This window comes from Passer domesticus, chromosome 9, assembly GCF_036417665.1.
Source record: "Passer domesticus isolate bPasDom1 chromosome 9, bPasDom1.hap1, whole genome shotgun sequence".
Lineage (NCBI taxonomy): Eukaryota > Metazoa > Chordata > Aves > Passeriformes > Passeridae > Passer > Passer domesticus.
Window position 1 is genome coordinate 42,596,233 of NC_087482.1, and position 15,372 is coordinate 42,611,604.

At 43.6% G+C, this 15,372-nt stretch overlaps 2 protein-coding genes across 16 annotated transcripts in view; one reads left to right on the forward strand and one right to left on the reverse strand.

The window, feature by feature from the left end:
• The window catches only part of FOXP1 (forkhead box P1), a 377,944-nt gene that overhangs the window by 250,807 nt on the left and 111,765 nt on the right, over positions 1 to 15,372 (reverse strand). Inside the window, exon 1 of one of the 15 annotated variants that reach the window (XM_064433042.1) lies at positions 3,957 to 4,016. The exons of the other annotated variants lie outside the window; for them this stretch is intronic. The gene's annotated coding sequence lies outside the window, so the exon portion shown is untranslated. Of the gene's footprint in view, positions 1 to 3,956; positions 4,017 to 15,372 lie in introns of those variants that run through there. 15 annotated transcript variants of the gene reach the window in all.
• On the forward strand, positions 3,877 to 6,397 carry LOC135308184 (uncharacterized). Its single transcript, XM_064433063.1, has 2 exons — positions 3,877 to 4,163; positions 4,288 to 6,397. The coding sequence occupies exons 1-2, from the start codon at positions 4,111 to 4,113 to the stop codon at positions 5,195 to 5,197; spliced, it is 963 nt and encodes a 320-aa protein (XP_064289133.1). The 5' UTR covers positions 3,877 to 4,110; the 3' UTR covers positions 5,198 to 6,397.

The window sequence follows — 15,372 nt, forward strand, 5'->3', positions numbered from 1 at the left end:
CCCATTTGTCTGATACGGTGGCTGATTAGAATTTGTTTCTTGAATAGTAAAACCATGGCTTAAAATAAAGTGGAAAGGATAAACAGCCTTTTATTCTGCCTAAAACTCAGAAAGTGGCCATTTTGATTTCAAGCTGGTTTTTTTTGTCATTTATTTACACCAGAAGAATAGAAAATTGGATTAATTTTTAATAGCACTTCTCAAATAACATAGATCTTCATGGAGTTTTACTGTCTGGATCACTCAGGACATAAATTTTGTGGACAAAGGAGGCTCTGAAGGTATTTTCTTTCTCCTAGGAGATAGAAATTTCCTAGAACAGAAACTTGTACTAGACAAATCACAGGTTAAGAACAAAAGGGCCTCTTTTTCTTAGATTGTATTGTTAGAACTGATTCCTCACTATGAAGTCATATGAAGTTCATCAGGGCTTTACGTATCTCCGAATTATCTGGATGTAAAAACAAAGAGTAAGAAAAGTTGAATGGTGCTTTCCAGAATCAACCTTTCCTCACTTTGGGTCCTGATCTAGCACAGCTATCAAGCGTACTTCAACTGCATATCTTTACCATATTTACAGTTCTGCACTTTTCTAATGTCTCTGCAATAATGCAGAATTGCAATCCTGGAAGAGGCCAATGGCAGTCCTCCATCCTGGAGCATGTCGTACATCAAGCACACAGACTGAAGATATGTTACTACCCTGAAAAAGAGCCTGAATTTCTAAGGATAACACTTAGCTCTTTCTGAAAAGCAAGCCCTTCTAAGAGTGTTTCAAGTGGGCCACCAAAAGCCCAGCACACGCTACTGAGTCATTTAGAAAAACGTTAAAAACTTGAAAGTGTTACACACAAAGGTGAGGGAGACACGCTCCACCACCACCCCAGGACAGTTTGAAAGCCATTACCAGTTAATGGCTCTCCAGTGGTCTCCAGGAATTCAGTCAGTGGTCTCCCTTCACATGCTGTATCTGCTCTGGAAAAGCCACAACTCTACTAGGAAAATATTAGGAAATCTGAGGTCAAGGGGGATCCCTGGCCCCAGCCAGGGCTCTACAACCCCCACCTGTCCCCTCCTGGCTACTCACTGCTGACTTTCTCTGAGATCTGTATTTAGGTGGGGTTTTATCTGCATGGAGCCCTATACCTACAGTTCTCACATTATGGTTTATAACCCTTTTTTGACAGGGTACGAACAGCAAAGGAGCTACAGTGCATCATTAGAGCTCAGAGCCAAGTGCCAGACCATCCCACATGCTCAGCACCAGGGTCCCTTTGCAGAGCACCACAGATCCCCCAGCAGCACGTGCCATCTTTAGAAACTGTGACGCAGCAGAGCACTGGGCACTTCACCAGTTGCCCCAAATACTCCAAAAATTAATGTTTGAATAACTTCCACCAACGGCAGCACCACAAATCTATTGGAGCGGCACAACTTCCGAGATGAAAGCAAGAGTACATGTTTGGAGAGCCAAGGCAGTGTAATGTAAATACTGGGTACACGCTGTTACATGTCATTTTGCAGAGCAACATGCGAAGGGCACATGAATCATTAGTGAGAGAACAACCCTGGCACCTACCCCAGAAATACCTCAGTCAGCACTCAGCAGGAAAGAAAAGATCAGAAAAAGAGATCCCAGAATCCTAAATGGAGGCTCAGCTCCTGCAGAAAGATACACTTAACAGTGTTCATCTCTTTGGAAAATAGAGGTGCTGTATCCAAGCTACAGCACCGCTAACATTTTCCACATGGCTGGGGATGGATTGGTGAGTGGCCTTCTCCTAAACAGCCACATCTCTACGTGTCAGCTGTCAGAAAAATGAGGGCATGATGCATTTTGCTCTCTGTTCTCATAAACCCCCAATATTAATTCAGAGAGAGGAGAAGAAAGTCATCAAGTTTATTTCAAACCAAATTATGCCACATTCAGCCACATAGTGTGGACACACCACAGTAGCCTCCTCGCCAGCATGCCAGAGTGTGAAGAACAATCCTTTTATATCCACAGCATGACTTGGCCAACTTTAAAACGCAACAACTAAAAACTCCAACGTCCTTCTGTCAGTTTAACTGCTGATTTGCAATGGATTTGGTTATACTTCCCGTTTAAGGCAAGTTCTCCCTGAGCACTGGCTAAGAAATCTTGGGCAAGAGGAAGTAGCAACCACCAAAGAATTAAAAAAAAAAACAAAACCAACCAAATTAAAAAAAAATCTCACTCACAGCTTCAGAGATGGAGGCAGGAGCTCACCTGCTGGCCCCTGGCTCTGCACAGAGGGTGGCAGCAGCCCTGCAATCTCAGGGTGTCTCGTTCAGATGGCTGGGGTTCACCCAAGGCTAGAGAGAAGCTGTAGTGAGGGTAGCAGCCAACCTGGGCAGCAAGGAGCAAGGCAGTTCCCTCCTTTCCCTGCCATCTCTGCCTCTGAGAATGACTCAGAGGCTGGTGAGGCACAAAGGATGCCATTCCCTACAAGAGCACAAAATGAGGACAGGCTCACCCTCTGTCAGGATGAGGAGCCGCTCTCAATATAGAGTCAGATCACAACCTTCCTGATCCTGATGATCTGCCAAGGTTTCCACAAGAGATGGCTGGATCACTACAGTTTTCCTCCCAGGGCCCCATGGGCAGGGACTCTGTGGGGCCAGCTTGCCCCATCAACCTGCCTTAAAAACCTTCCACAGGTCCCAAAGGTGACAAAGGGAAGGGGATATAAAGTTTTATAAGTTTTCTGCAAAGCAATCTGCTAACTGAGCTTTATGAAACACATGGGAACAGACTTAGAACTTATGCAGGTCTTTAAAACCGGTGAAGTTGTGTGGTTTGCCAAAAGTGTCAGGACCAGAATTCATCAGGACAGAAGTACACTCGTGGTTTGGGAAGAGTCCTCTCACTTAGTCCCCACTAGCTCACCTCTTCGTGTCTCTCCACTCACTCACAACTGCATTTCAAAGCAGTCTTTCCCTCACCTCACTTTGCTGCTGCATCAAGACAAGGACCTGCATCACTCAGTTCCTGGTCCCTGTGGCATGTGCTCTCTGCACATTAAAACACTAAACTAGTTTCACATATCTATTGCAGAGCTTTATCAGAAATGCCATTTAGGTAGCTATCAGATATCAAAGAATAACCAAAACTTAGTACTTTTCTTCCTCTGTGTACTGCCATTAGTCACATACAAGTGCTTGTTTCAGCAAAGCCTAGGCTGGACACAAATCTGCTCAGGGATTCACTCAAAAGACCAGCTTTAGGCTAGGCATAAGCCACCAGGTAAAATAAAATCAGGAATGGCTTCACTGCACTGATCCAAACAACCAGCAATGATTCCCAACCTTCTGCTCCTCTTTCCAGGCCCTGACTGCAGGCTCCAGCATGAGGAAGGACACAATGTACAACTGCAAGGTGGCAGTAGGTGAGGGGGCAGGAAGGGCTTGCTTTATCTGGACAAGCAAGCCAGAGAGAAGGGAATGGAAGATCACCTGTGAAATCCAGCAGAAATATCACAGAGAAAAAGAACTAAAGCATGGCAAGTGTGTAAGAGGGAGAGATACTGGCAGAAGCACCAGCCTTGAGGGATGGCCTGCAGCAACAGAGCTCCAAGGGCACCATGAGGTGTTACCAAGTGCACCCTCTGGCCATGCAAGCGCAGAGACATCTGACACAGCCAGAGCAACCTGACAGCCCTGGGCAGACACGGTGGAGGCCTGGGGGACTGGTGGGGAACATCATTGCTGAGCACAAGATAGAGGATGGGGGGCCAGGACAACCCCTGGCACATGCTGGGCCCACAGAGCTGCCAGGCAGCGCCATGGCAGGGACGGCCCAGGGCCACGCCAGCCCTGAGCAACGGCTTCTGGTGTGGTTAACAGCCCAAGCAACGGGCTCCACAGTCACCAAGGAAGAAAACAAGGTGCCTCCAAGCGATGCCTGTGCTGTCACCTGCCCTGACTGTTCATACCTGTGCAGGGAACCCGAGCCAGCCAGCCTGCGCGCGGACTCCAGCCGAGCAGACGCGGGGTGCGAGTGCCAGGCCTTGGAGCTAGCAGTGAGCTGAGAGTTGGTCACAGCACTCAGTCATTCACTCCAGAGACACTGAAGGACATTGCCTGGCCATGCCAGGTTCAGGCAGCTGGGGCTGGAGGAAGGTGCGCCCACAGCAGCCCAGGTGAGCTGGACAGGGACATGTCACCCTGGGGAGCTGGGAGGGTTTCCTTCCTGAGAGAGCTGGGTGTCTTTTCCTCCCCTCCCTGGGCCCACCAGTGACTGTTGTGTCTCTTACTGTTCCCCAGCATGGAAGGCACTGCTGCAGAAGCAGCAAGGTGGAGTGGTTCACCATCCCAAGTTCCCCCCAGCCCATTGCAGAGCAGGGGCAGCACAGACACAGAGGTGGAGGACCGCTGTCCCATCTGTCTGGACAGCTGGAGGGAGCCCAGCTTTGTGATGCCGTGCCTGCACTGCTTCTGCTATGCCTGCATCCTGCGGTGGGCCGACAACAAAACCCAGTGCCCCTTGTGCAAGGGGGAGATGACCTCCATCCTGCACTCACTGCGGGCAGATGATGATTTTGAGGAGCATGCCATCATTCCACCCGTGACACCACCAGTAGTCCACCCAGCAAGAAGAGCTCACAGAGAGCCAGATGCTCCCAGCCTCCATCGCCCTGGAGCACATCAGTGGTGGGTGACAGCGAGAGATGTCCAGCATTTCATGGGTGGCTTCCAGCTCCCGAACTGGATGAGCTGTTTCTCTGCCAACTCAGCAATACAACAGACCATGCACTTGTGGTTCTGTCAGAGCTTGGAGATGCTGTTTGAAACAGCAACATCCGGGGCCCAGCACACACACGTCCCTGAGCAGCAGCATTGCAGGGACAATCACCACCTGCCACACCAGTGGGACACCCATGGTGACACAGGGCAGGAGGACAGCTCCTCATCTCTTACCCCTGGTCCAGCAAGATCCTGTGTAGATGAGATGCCTAGCACCTCATCTAGTGCCATTGGTTGGGGTCCAAGTACACACCCCTCTGCTTCCACTACCATCCATGTGGAACAAGAGGAGGAACCAGACAGGCTGTGCCCAGGCCCTCCTAATTTCATTAGGGACAATGATCCTTCAGCTGGGGGACCCCACCAACCACAAAAAAAGAGGGTCAGTAGCCCCAAAGGCTCTCCATCTCGCAGGAGGCATCGTCACTGAGACTGGAGGGTGCCTCCATAAATCAGTATCAGCTCCTGCCAAGGAGCCATTATTGGAATCACAGAATATGCTGATCCATCACAATCATTGAGCTCAACTCCTGGCCCTGTGGAGGAGACCCCAGGAATCCCACCATGTACCTGACAACATTGTTAAAATGCTTCTTGAACTCAGATAGGCTTGATGCTATCACTTGGTCCAGTGATCAACTACCCTTTGTGTGAAAACCATTTTTCCTGATATCCAACTAAACTGATATCCCCCATAGCTTCACATAATTTCTTTGAGTCCTGCTACTGGTCACAAGAATGAAGAAATCTCAGTACCTGCCCCTTTGCTTCTCCTCATAAGGACATTGAAGACCACAATTAAGTCTTGCCTCAGTCTTCTCAAGGCTGAATAATAGTTATATATAGTTATGTATATATATACACACACATAGATAGATTGATAGATAGTTATAGTTACATAGTAACATATTCACACAGTTTTCAAAATAAATTACTTTTTCTTCCAAAAATGGGTAATTACAGTCTTTTCTAGGCACATGTAATGCAGATGAGAGTACAAACAGAAGCACTTGCCACCTCTTTTCATCCTTCTTTCACCACTGGACAAAAGACACAAAATATCAATATACAAGAGGATCTTCCCTCCCTGACAGAACCCCTTTGCTCTTTATTTTTCCCAAAGCTATGTAGTGCACCAAGCAGCCTCTGCCAAAACCCTTGAAGACACTAAGTAGACCTCCAAAAAGGCAAAATAAGGAGGATCTAAAACAACAGTACTTATCTGCAAAGCAACCTGCTAACTGAGCTTTACGGGTTGGTCTCTACTTACAAGTGCACTTCAAAGCAGCCTTTCCCCCACATCCCTTTTCTGCTATGCTAAGACAACACAAAGATCTGCATCACTCAGCTGCTGGTCCCTGTGGGTACCACTGTGGCACGTGCTCTCTGCACATTAAAGCACTAACTAGTTTCACACATTTGTTGCAGAGTTTCACCAGAAATGCCATTTAGGTACCTATCAGATAGGAAAGAATAACCAAAATTTATTGGTTTTCTTCCTCTGTGTACTACAGTTGGTCACATGAGAGTGAAGTGCTCTTTCCAGCACGGCCTAGACTGGGCACAAATCTGTTCATGGAGTCGCTCAAAAGACCAGCTTCAGACTAGGAAAAAAAAAAAAAAAACCAAACAGATAAAACAAGAGGATTTTATTTAAAATCAGAGAAGGGACATACATGGTGTTGGGGCAACACAGAGCAGCCACTGCCCTACCCCAAAGCCAATGCTGACTGAGGGTAGTGAGGCTCCTGCCTTCACATACAGCAGTGGGTTATTTTAAAAGAGAAACAGACAGGTTTGTGGTGATGTTGCCCTTGGGCTTCCAGGATGTTGTTTGTTTGTTTTTTTAAATAATTTAGCAAGTTATGCCTCCATGTAACATATGAAGGTGATTTGATGTGGTAATTACCTATTACATTTGACAAGGTAATTAATGTAGCAAAATACCACTGTACAATGTGTAAATGTAGCTTGCCATCATTAAAATGTGTCTGCTTAGCAAAGCTGTTCTGCTCATAAAAAGAAGAAAGGGGTGGGAACCTCTCAACAGTGCCCATTCTGTTATAGAGACTGACCTTCATCTTCAACTATGCTCCTGCTCAAATAGCAGGACCAGAAAACTCTAAAAACTAATAAAATTGGCAGCATCTTCCAGGAGCAGCAGAGAACTACGTGGATATCTTTAACACCTCAGCTAGAAATGCCTGAGACTTTGATGTCAATGTTTGCTTACAGCTCAAGAATAAAATATCCTTGAAAACTGTTTTCTTTTCAAAAATTCCCCTCTAATGTGTCAGGTATATCAACCTGCAATGAAGGGTTGCATTGCTCTTGGAAAATGAAAACCAACAGCATCACTGAGATGCTCAGAAATTTTCAATCATTTGCAATGCTCTGATGACTTTGTCTCTACATGAAGCCATCTGAGCATGCAATGATGTACAGAAGTCAAAGACGCATTTACAGAGCTAAAGACAACCTAACAGGAACAAAGTAAATATTCTAAATATTATTACCATTAAACAGCAAAAAAACCTCCCAAGTGCAAAGTATATTCAGATCATGTACTTGGATCTATAGAAAAGAAAAATACATTCTTGACTGAAATGCCTAAAACCAAACAAAAAACCTTCACTGGTTATACCCAAACCTTCCCCAAGTTACCAAGCAGCAGGACTGGCGCCTGCTTCTAGCTTAGATTTCTAATACTGCTGTTTTCACATTAGAAAGGCTTAAAGAGTTTTTGGTTTGAAATAATCCTGAAGACAATGTACATCTGTTTGCACAGACAGACTAACAAAGAATGAGAAAACAACACAAGCACCCACATATCAAACACAATTGATTTAGAAGCAAAGGTATCCAATCTGTGATGCCATATTTAAGAGTTTCCTATCCTTATTTTAGGGACAGTATCCTTAGTAACCTTTTAAGAAGAAAAAACATACTCTTTTCTGAAAGCATCTTTATTGCCAAAGGAACCCTTGCAAACACAGCAAGGATCTGCTGGCTGAAAGTATTTTTAAGTAGCTCTGCCTCTGCACTAGAGGTATTTCCATGACAGTAACCACTACATACACCAGGAAAACTCTTCAATCCTCCCAAACAAAAATGAAGGTTTTCATGATGACTACCAAGGAATACCCAAGCTAATCAAATCTCCTCCCACCCTTAATTCACAGAAATTTAGAAAAGTACTTTCAGAGAAAGAAGGTCCCCAAAGAAACCCTTAGGAGAATGTTAATTAATCAGATGCAACCCACTTCATCTTGTTCCTCTGCTACAGGGGACAAGGCTCACATTGGGATATTAATTGTCCTGAGAGACTGGGTTAAAAATAATCCACAAGGATGTTTTCCCAGCAGTTTCCTTAGCCATTTCACAAGAGAATACTTGTTTAGGATACATTTGAATGGCTTGTGACCCAGCTCCTGGGTGCAGCTTGTGACAACAGACAGACCTCCCTGCCCAGCAAAACAATGGATGGCACCAGAGGTTTCATTAATGTGACCAAGCCACATTCAGGGTGCCCCTCTTCACCCTCATGCACCTTTCCCCAGCCTCCCCACATCCAGGATGCCAGCGAGACAACTGCCAGGAGAAACACGATCCTGGCTCCTTTCACACCCAAGCATGAAGTAGCAGATGGGAGAAAAACCTCCCCTTTCTACAGGTTCTTCTATTACTAATAGTTTTGATTTTATTACGTGGAGGTGAGAAACAAAACCAGACATTTGACTGCACTGAGGGAAAAAAAAAAGAATAAGGAAAGGAAAATTGTGCCTTCTGTGGGAGACACACATTTGAATGATTCAACAGGCTGCAAAGTCTTGAACAGCAGCTGCCAACCTCTTACTTGGAGTGGGAGAGCCATCCAGGTGCAGCAGCACTGGAGACAGGAGCACAACTAAGGGCTGAGATTGATGAATTAAAAGACCCTTCCCAGCTGGTATTTCTCTTGTGAGAGAAAGAAACACCCAATATCTGCAGAACACCTGTAAAATCACCATGCTGGGGAACCTGAGCTCCCCACAACTGCCCAACACAAACACACTGGTCACTTGGAGTAGTCTGAAGCCCAGGTTGCTGGAGATAATGTCAATATCTCTGACCCAGATGCATTTGCACTGGTGGTGCAAGACCCTCAAGAACATAATGAGTTCACTGGACAGTGGGTGCAAAAAGGCTTGAAGGTGAAAGTTAGAAAAGCATCGGTCTTAACCATATTTAGAAAAAATTAAACCATGTTCACTTAATAGATTAAGGAAGAAAATAATACTTTAGAGTGACTGCAACTTTATCTAAGAGTTCATATGCACTCACAAAAATCTATAAATTAACAACATTTTCTCATTATTGAAGTACTGAACTCTTGATTCTCTTCCTTACAAACCCTGCTTTGTATACACAAGGAAGCAGTGCTACCATTTGCACTCTCTCCTCTTCTTACGTGTTTTTACCCATTGCTTTAGACAAAAAAAAAAACCCACCCTGAAAACGCCACCACACTTGAATCTATCACCAACACTTTAAGGGTCATGTAGGACAATCCCAGAAAGCCACTGAGAAGTTCAGAGAGCTCCACAACACTTCATATTTTACAGAAAGAGCCTCTTGTATAATGAACGGAGATGAAAACAAAAGTAATTCCTTACATTTTTTTCATAAGGGTAAAAATGCTTCACATATATAATTAAGTTACACATGGAAAGATGTTTTTCTTCAGTACTTTAATTATTCATCAGGTATAGCATTGTTTTACTGTATGAAATGTTTGATATAAAGAAAAGCTTATTCTTTCAGAAGTATAATTTCAGCCTCTGTTCAATTATACTCTCCCTAGCAGTAGCTAAAGAGAGCCTTGCAAATGTTGTTTTCAGGCAGTGAGAAAATTCAGTATTGCACCTCTCCCCTTTGCTCCCCTCCTGAGCCTTAACTATGTTGTTTTCTTACAATTAATTATTTAGGAGGTTCCAGTAACAATATATGATTACTGCTGTACAGTCACAGACATGAGCTGAGCAGTGATACAATTCATCGCTGTTTGTTTCATCTAGGACTTGTACTGTGTGAGAAAAGAAATTTTCCTTCAACTTAAAACTTGCTTAAACTTAGCGATTCAGCATTTCAGTGTTATTTTTTTAGGACGTAACCAGCAATAAAAGATTGCTATAAATATGTTCTCCCTATATTCCTGCACTGCGTAAATATACTTTAATGGTGGTAATTGAAATTTGAATAGGATGCCAACACCTGAGGCAGACTGACGCGACATTTAATTTATACAATTAAACATGAGGGTGGGGAAGCACTAAACAAACAATGTTTGTTACTTGTATGTTTCACATGAGACCTGTTTTCTCCGTTTATCTGTCCTGGGATGGGTTTGGCAGGGTAACATCTAATGGAACAGAGAATTAGTCCCTGGCAGGGTCTGGCACAAGGGGAATGGAGAGATGCTTGCCATGAGCAGGAAGCCAACCACCCAGGCAGGGGACCTGGATGCCCAGACAGAGCTCAGGAGGGGGAATCATCCCTTCATGGATTCACAGCACAAACCCAACAGCAAAAAGCTGTTTTAGACTGTGCCAGTTTGACCACCAGCTCACCAAGTGCAAGGTGGTGATTCAATTCCCTCTATCCAATGGGCCCCAGGTTATAGCCTATACAAGTCCTGTTCTTAAAGACTCAAAAAATACCTTCCTGCCCACATAAATCATGGAATTAAATGTGAAAGAAGCCAGGTATGTAACAAGTCACCTACACATAAAATATAACCAAATTGGGGAAGCAATCAAAGCATTTTGTGTGTTTTTCTACTGCAACACACACCAGCAAAGAACAAAGTCAGCCCCAACTTTTCTGGCAGAGGGGGACAGAGAGGGAAACATTACAGCCCCGCATGCTAAAGCTGAGCAGATTCAGATCCTCTCATCCCACCAGGAACATCCCCTCTTTAAATAAACTATTCCTGGTAATCTGTTTAGTCAATGCTTTGTGTTTCTGTCTGCATGCTGATTCATCAGAGCACACCAAAGAATCTCTGCCATATGATAAATGCAGAACACAGAGTGAATAGTGCCCAACTAGAGAGCTTGCCATTAACCAACTCACAACTACCGCATAAAGGAAATGTGACCCAAGAAAAAATTCAAAAAGCAAAAAAGGAGGAAAAAAAGTCTGTTTTCTACATTGTGAGGGGTGGAATTCCACCCTTCATATGTGAGTGCAGAGAACTCAAAGTAAGACAGAGGGCATGTGTGCACACACACACGCACACCAGTGCAAATGCAGATATTAGCAATATGGGATTGTTTTAATGCATATCAAATCACTCAGTGAGGGGTTTTTCTCTTTCTGAATCTGCACTCTATGGCCCATCAGTATTACATAGGCTTTTAATATAACCAGGATTACAAATCAGGTGTCTCCCTAGGTAGTACTGTGACTCTGGAAAAAGCAGGTGCTATTTCCAAGCACGCATATGGGCAACCATTACAATATGAAATATGCACATGGTGATGGGCAAGGTGGAACGGGAGGGGAATGCAATAATCTGAGACAAAACAGGGGCAGAGCTCACAGGACCCAGTTCTTACCAAGAAGACAAGTTGAACAAACTCTGGGCTTGGCTTGTAAGGCACCATTGAGCAAACCAGCCTTTAAACATGAAGAGTGAAAACAGACAGGTTTTATCAATGCCAAAAGCAAAACTTGCATGACCTTTCCAGGAAGGAGGATTTTGATGCAGGGCTCTTGCAGGACAAGATACAATCTGCAGGTTTGAAGAGATGCTGTGGCCACACACACTACAACTGTGCTGTGCTCCTGTGTGACTTGTTCTGGTTCATAAGGGCTTTCACAAAAGTTAAAATTCAGCCATCTCACAAACCTGATCCCACCAAAGCACAATGCTCCACAGAAAGCACTCTCAAAGCCACAAGATCTCCTGCCTCCCCTCAAGAGCACCCCTCCTTGAGGGCTACAGATCACCCACCACTCCCTATCATGGGCTGGAGAACCACACCCACAGAGTAAAAAAACCCAGCAGTTCCCATGCATTTGAAGGAGCCTTGCTCCTTCTCCAGAGCACACTTCCACCCTGTTATTGGGGAAGTTAATAACATAGCTGACCTCATGGAATCAGCTTCATCAGTGAGATTCATCAGCAGGCAATAAACTCCAATAAATTAAACAGACTGCAAATGAAATGTATCAACTCCAGCCATTATTTTACCACAAAACACCTTTAATCCACCGTTTTAATTCTACCTCCAGTTGTGCCTTAAATATATATCCACAGTGCATTATTTTCCTTAGGCTTATTTTTATCTTTGCATCTTTCCCAAAAAATGAAGTCTCATCTTGTTTAATCCTTATCATATAAATACATTCAGTTTTATTACAAATAACTACACACTAATCCTGTTTGGATAATTTATCAATGTTTCTGGGCTTCAAAAAAATAAAAAGTTATCATCTCATTTTTCACTATTAGCATCATATTTAAAAGACATTTTATATTTGATTTTAAAAGCCGATTGACCTGCTCTCTTGAAAGAAGCTTGAGGTTTTTTCCTTTTACTTCCTCTGCCATAAACTAAAGTAACAGTATCCATAGGCTAGTGTTGGGTTATTTAAAATACAGATAAACCCTCTTAAAAAAAAAAAAAAGACAACGCTTTACCTTCAAACACATGTGCTGCAGAATTGAGCCTGTGTTCCAGCAACTTTCTTCAGCTACAACTGAGTCGAAAGCTCCCCATGACCACAGAACAACCAAACTTGAGAAATAGCTTAAGTTTATTAAACTGGAAGGTAACTGTTGACACATACTTGCTTTCAAGGGGTCCTTGGCAAGAAAGTGGCAGCAGTTACAACAAATTAACAGCGTACAATAAAAGCGCCATAAACATGCAGCATACATAATAAATCCAATCAAGTCTACAAGTCGCAGAGATAAAAATGACAAATAGCCACTGTCTGGGAAAATAAAAAAATATACATTTCTCAAACACTGCTGTTCATCATTACAACATGTTTTTTCCCCTAAATCTAAAATACAAATTAAGTGATTTTAATATGAACAGCATTGTACGTAATATATTTACTTTCCAGCCTCTCCTCTCCTTCCCCCTCCCTTCTTTTCCAGCTTGCAAAACCGGGGAAACTCCTTCAGCAAAGCTTTCTTTGGGCTGATTTGCTTTTTAAAGATCTGTGCTGCGTTCCCAGTGTTTATACAGATGTGAGCTGAGTGATGCTCAGCAAAACACAACGAGCATCCCTGAACTGACAGAACACAAATACCACCCCACTTACAGCGGCTGTTGCTCCATAATTTACTGGCTGGCTGCATTAATTTCCTGCATCTAATCTGTTTCTAATTCTAGCTGCTGAGTTTGGGATCTGAAATTTGTAGCCAATACGAGGCATTTCAAAGCTTGAGCAGCGTGCACCAAATTTCGGCTCGGAAGAAGAGGCCATCCCAAAAGGGAGCAAACGGAGGTGAATCGGGGTCCATTCAACATCTGGATATCTTTAGTGCCAGATTTAAGAGCCCTTCTTGCTAGCAAGTAGCAACTTGGCAAGGTGCAGCTTGGAAGCCTCTGCCTGCTCTACCTGCATCAATATTCCAAAAGGAGCTGCCACAGTGGGAAGACTCTCACAGGAGAGGGAAGATTAACAAGCTCTCACACAAGAATAATTAAAAAACTAAATATATAAAGTGCTTCAACTGCACAAACTCCTCCTTGTTAATCAAAGGGGGGAAACAAAAGACTTCCTTAAATATCACGTATATGGTAAGTGTAATAACAGAAGTAAATTATAACAATTACAAGTCATTAAAGAGAGTAATTAAAAATAACTGTTTAGATAACAATGACTTTCTTGAAATCCTCATAACAGAGGTTCAACTTTTTAATCACTTTTCTGCAATAACTCGCACAACTTCAGAATAATTGCAGAATTTTAATTTTTATATACTGAAAGAGCAGAAAAGTGAAACCCATAAATTATATGCTAACTCCAGCTGTTAAATGTTGGCATTTTGTCTTAAAAAAAAAAAAAAAGTTCAAAATCTGTTTCCTTAAACCAAGGAAATGTGGAAAAAGGCCATCCTGCCAGTGGAAACATTCAACAGCAGAAAGCTCATGCTGCGGTTTCTTGCCGAGGCAGCAAACTTCTCTAAAAGGGAAGTTACTGCCAACTCAAATACTGTTTGCTTTCACACCCAAGAACAAACTGTGTGCATGGTGAAGGCTTCCTGAGGGCTCAATGCAGCTGGAGCATGCTGAATAAAGGTAACTAATGTCAAAGCTACTGTAAACTTGTTCTCATTTTTCTATCAGCAAGTTCTCATCAATGAAAACAAGGCTATTATTCCCCCATCCTTCCTTTAAAAAAAAACCAAAAACAAAACCAAAACCAAGAGAGACCTTAACTTTTATTTTTATTTACCCTTATTTTATTCCTCCAATTTATGGTTTAAGGCATTTTCTTGCTGCTGTTTCTAAGTGGACAAACTTGTTTGCAAAACTTTCCCCTGCCCTTTCAGAGGACAGGTCAAGCTCAACTTCATGAGCACAATAAAGATGAATTTCCAGGGCCGAACACAATATGCAACAAGGTTCCTCTCCCTGAGCAGGAAATGCAGAGGGAGGGTTTCAGCGCAACTTGACAAATTAGAGCCAGAGAGCCGTGCCAAAGCAAACATCATTACTGGGAGGGCCCTGCTCGCGCACAGATGACAGTTGGACGGGTGTCCTGTCCCGGCTGGCGACAGTCACGCTACCGTTACGCAAGGCGGGCAGCTCCTCACCCAGCTGGGCAACAACTGCTTCCTCGGGGCAACTCCAGATACTGCCCCCCGTGTCAGAAGGGCTGTCGTCCTCAAAAACATGCCTAGGAGAGATTTTTCCCTCCTCGAGAGCACGCCTGGAAGTTGAAAGCCCAAACTGCTGCATTTAAAGAAAAGGGATTTTTTCCCCTTGCTCATCAAAGGAACCTGAGAAAGTGCGGCTATTGTGACAGCGTGAGATAATAGCAGTTTCATCGACGGTTCCACTTTGAAATCAATAGTTATATTATTTTGAAATACAATGAAGGAAGGAATTAAGATTCTTGTAACATCTAAGAAAAACTAAACATTATCAAATCCTGCCTTCCCTCTTCTAGCCAGCTGGCATACCCAGAATCAAACACAGTTAATCATTTAAAGGAAGAATCCTTTTCAAAGTAGAAAATCACACCGTTTATTCCAGAACTCCTACTCAATACTATTTTTTTCTGTGTACTAGTGCCTAACACAACACACTGAAATGGCATAAGGCATAAATGCATCTTTATGAAAGAAACCATGAGATTGAGTGAGCAGCCGAGTCTACTCAGGACTCAACTCTCTTCCTTCAGCTTAGCTCAAGACGGGGCTGAGGTGGAGTTACCACCACCCTGACCTTACCCACCTCAATGCACCCACACAGCTGTGCAAAGTTCCCAGTCACCTGTCTTCTGATCATTTTGCCACAAAACAAAAGGGTAAGAAACCAAAGTTATGACACACAACATTAAGCATTAACCCCACCCTACACACAGACTGAAAAAGCT

Coding starts and splice junctions, on each gene's coding strand:
- LOC135308184 (XM_064433063.1), top strand. CDS start 4,111: ATGCCAGGTTCAGGCAGCTGGGGCTGGAGGAAGGTGCGCCCACAGCAG. Junction 4,164..4,287: donor GTGCGCCCACAGCAGCCCAG/GTGAGCTGGACA, acceptor ACTGTTCCCCAG/CATGGAAGGCACTGCTGCAG.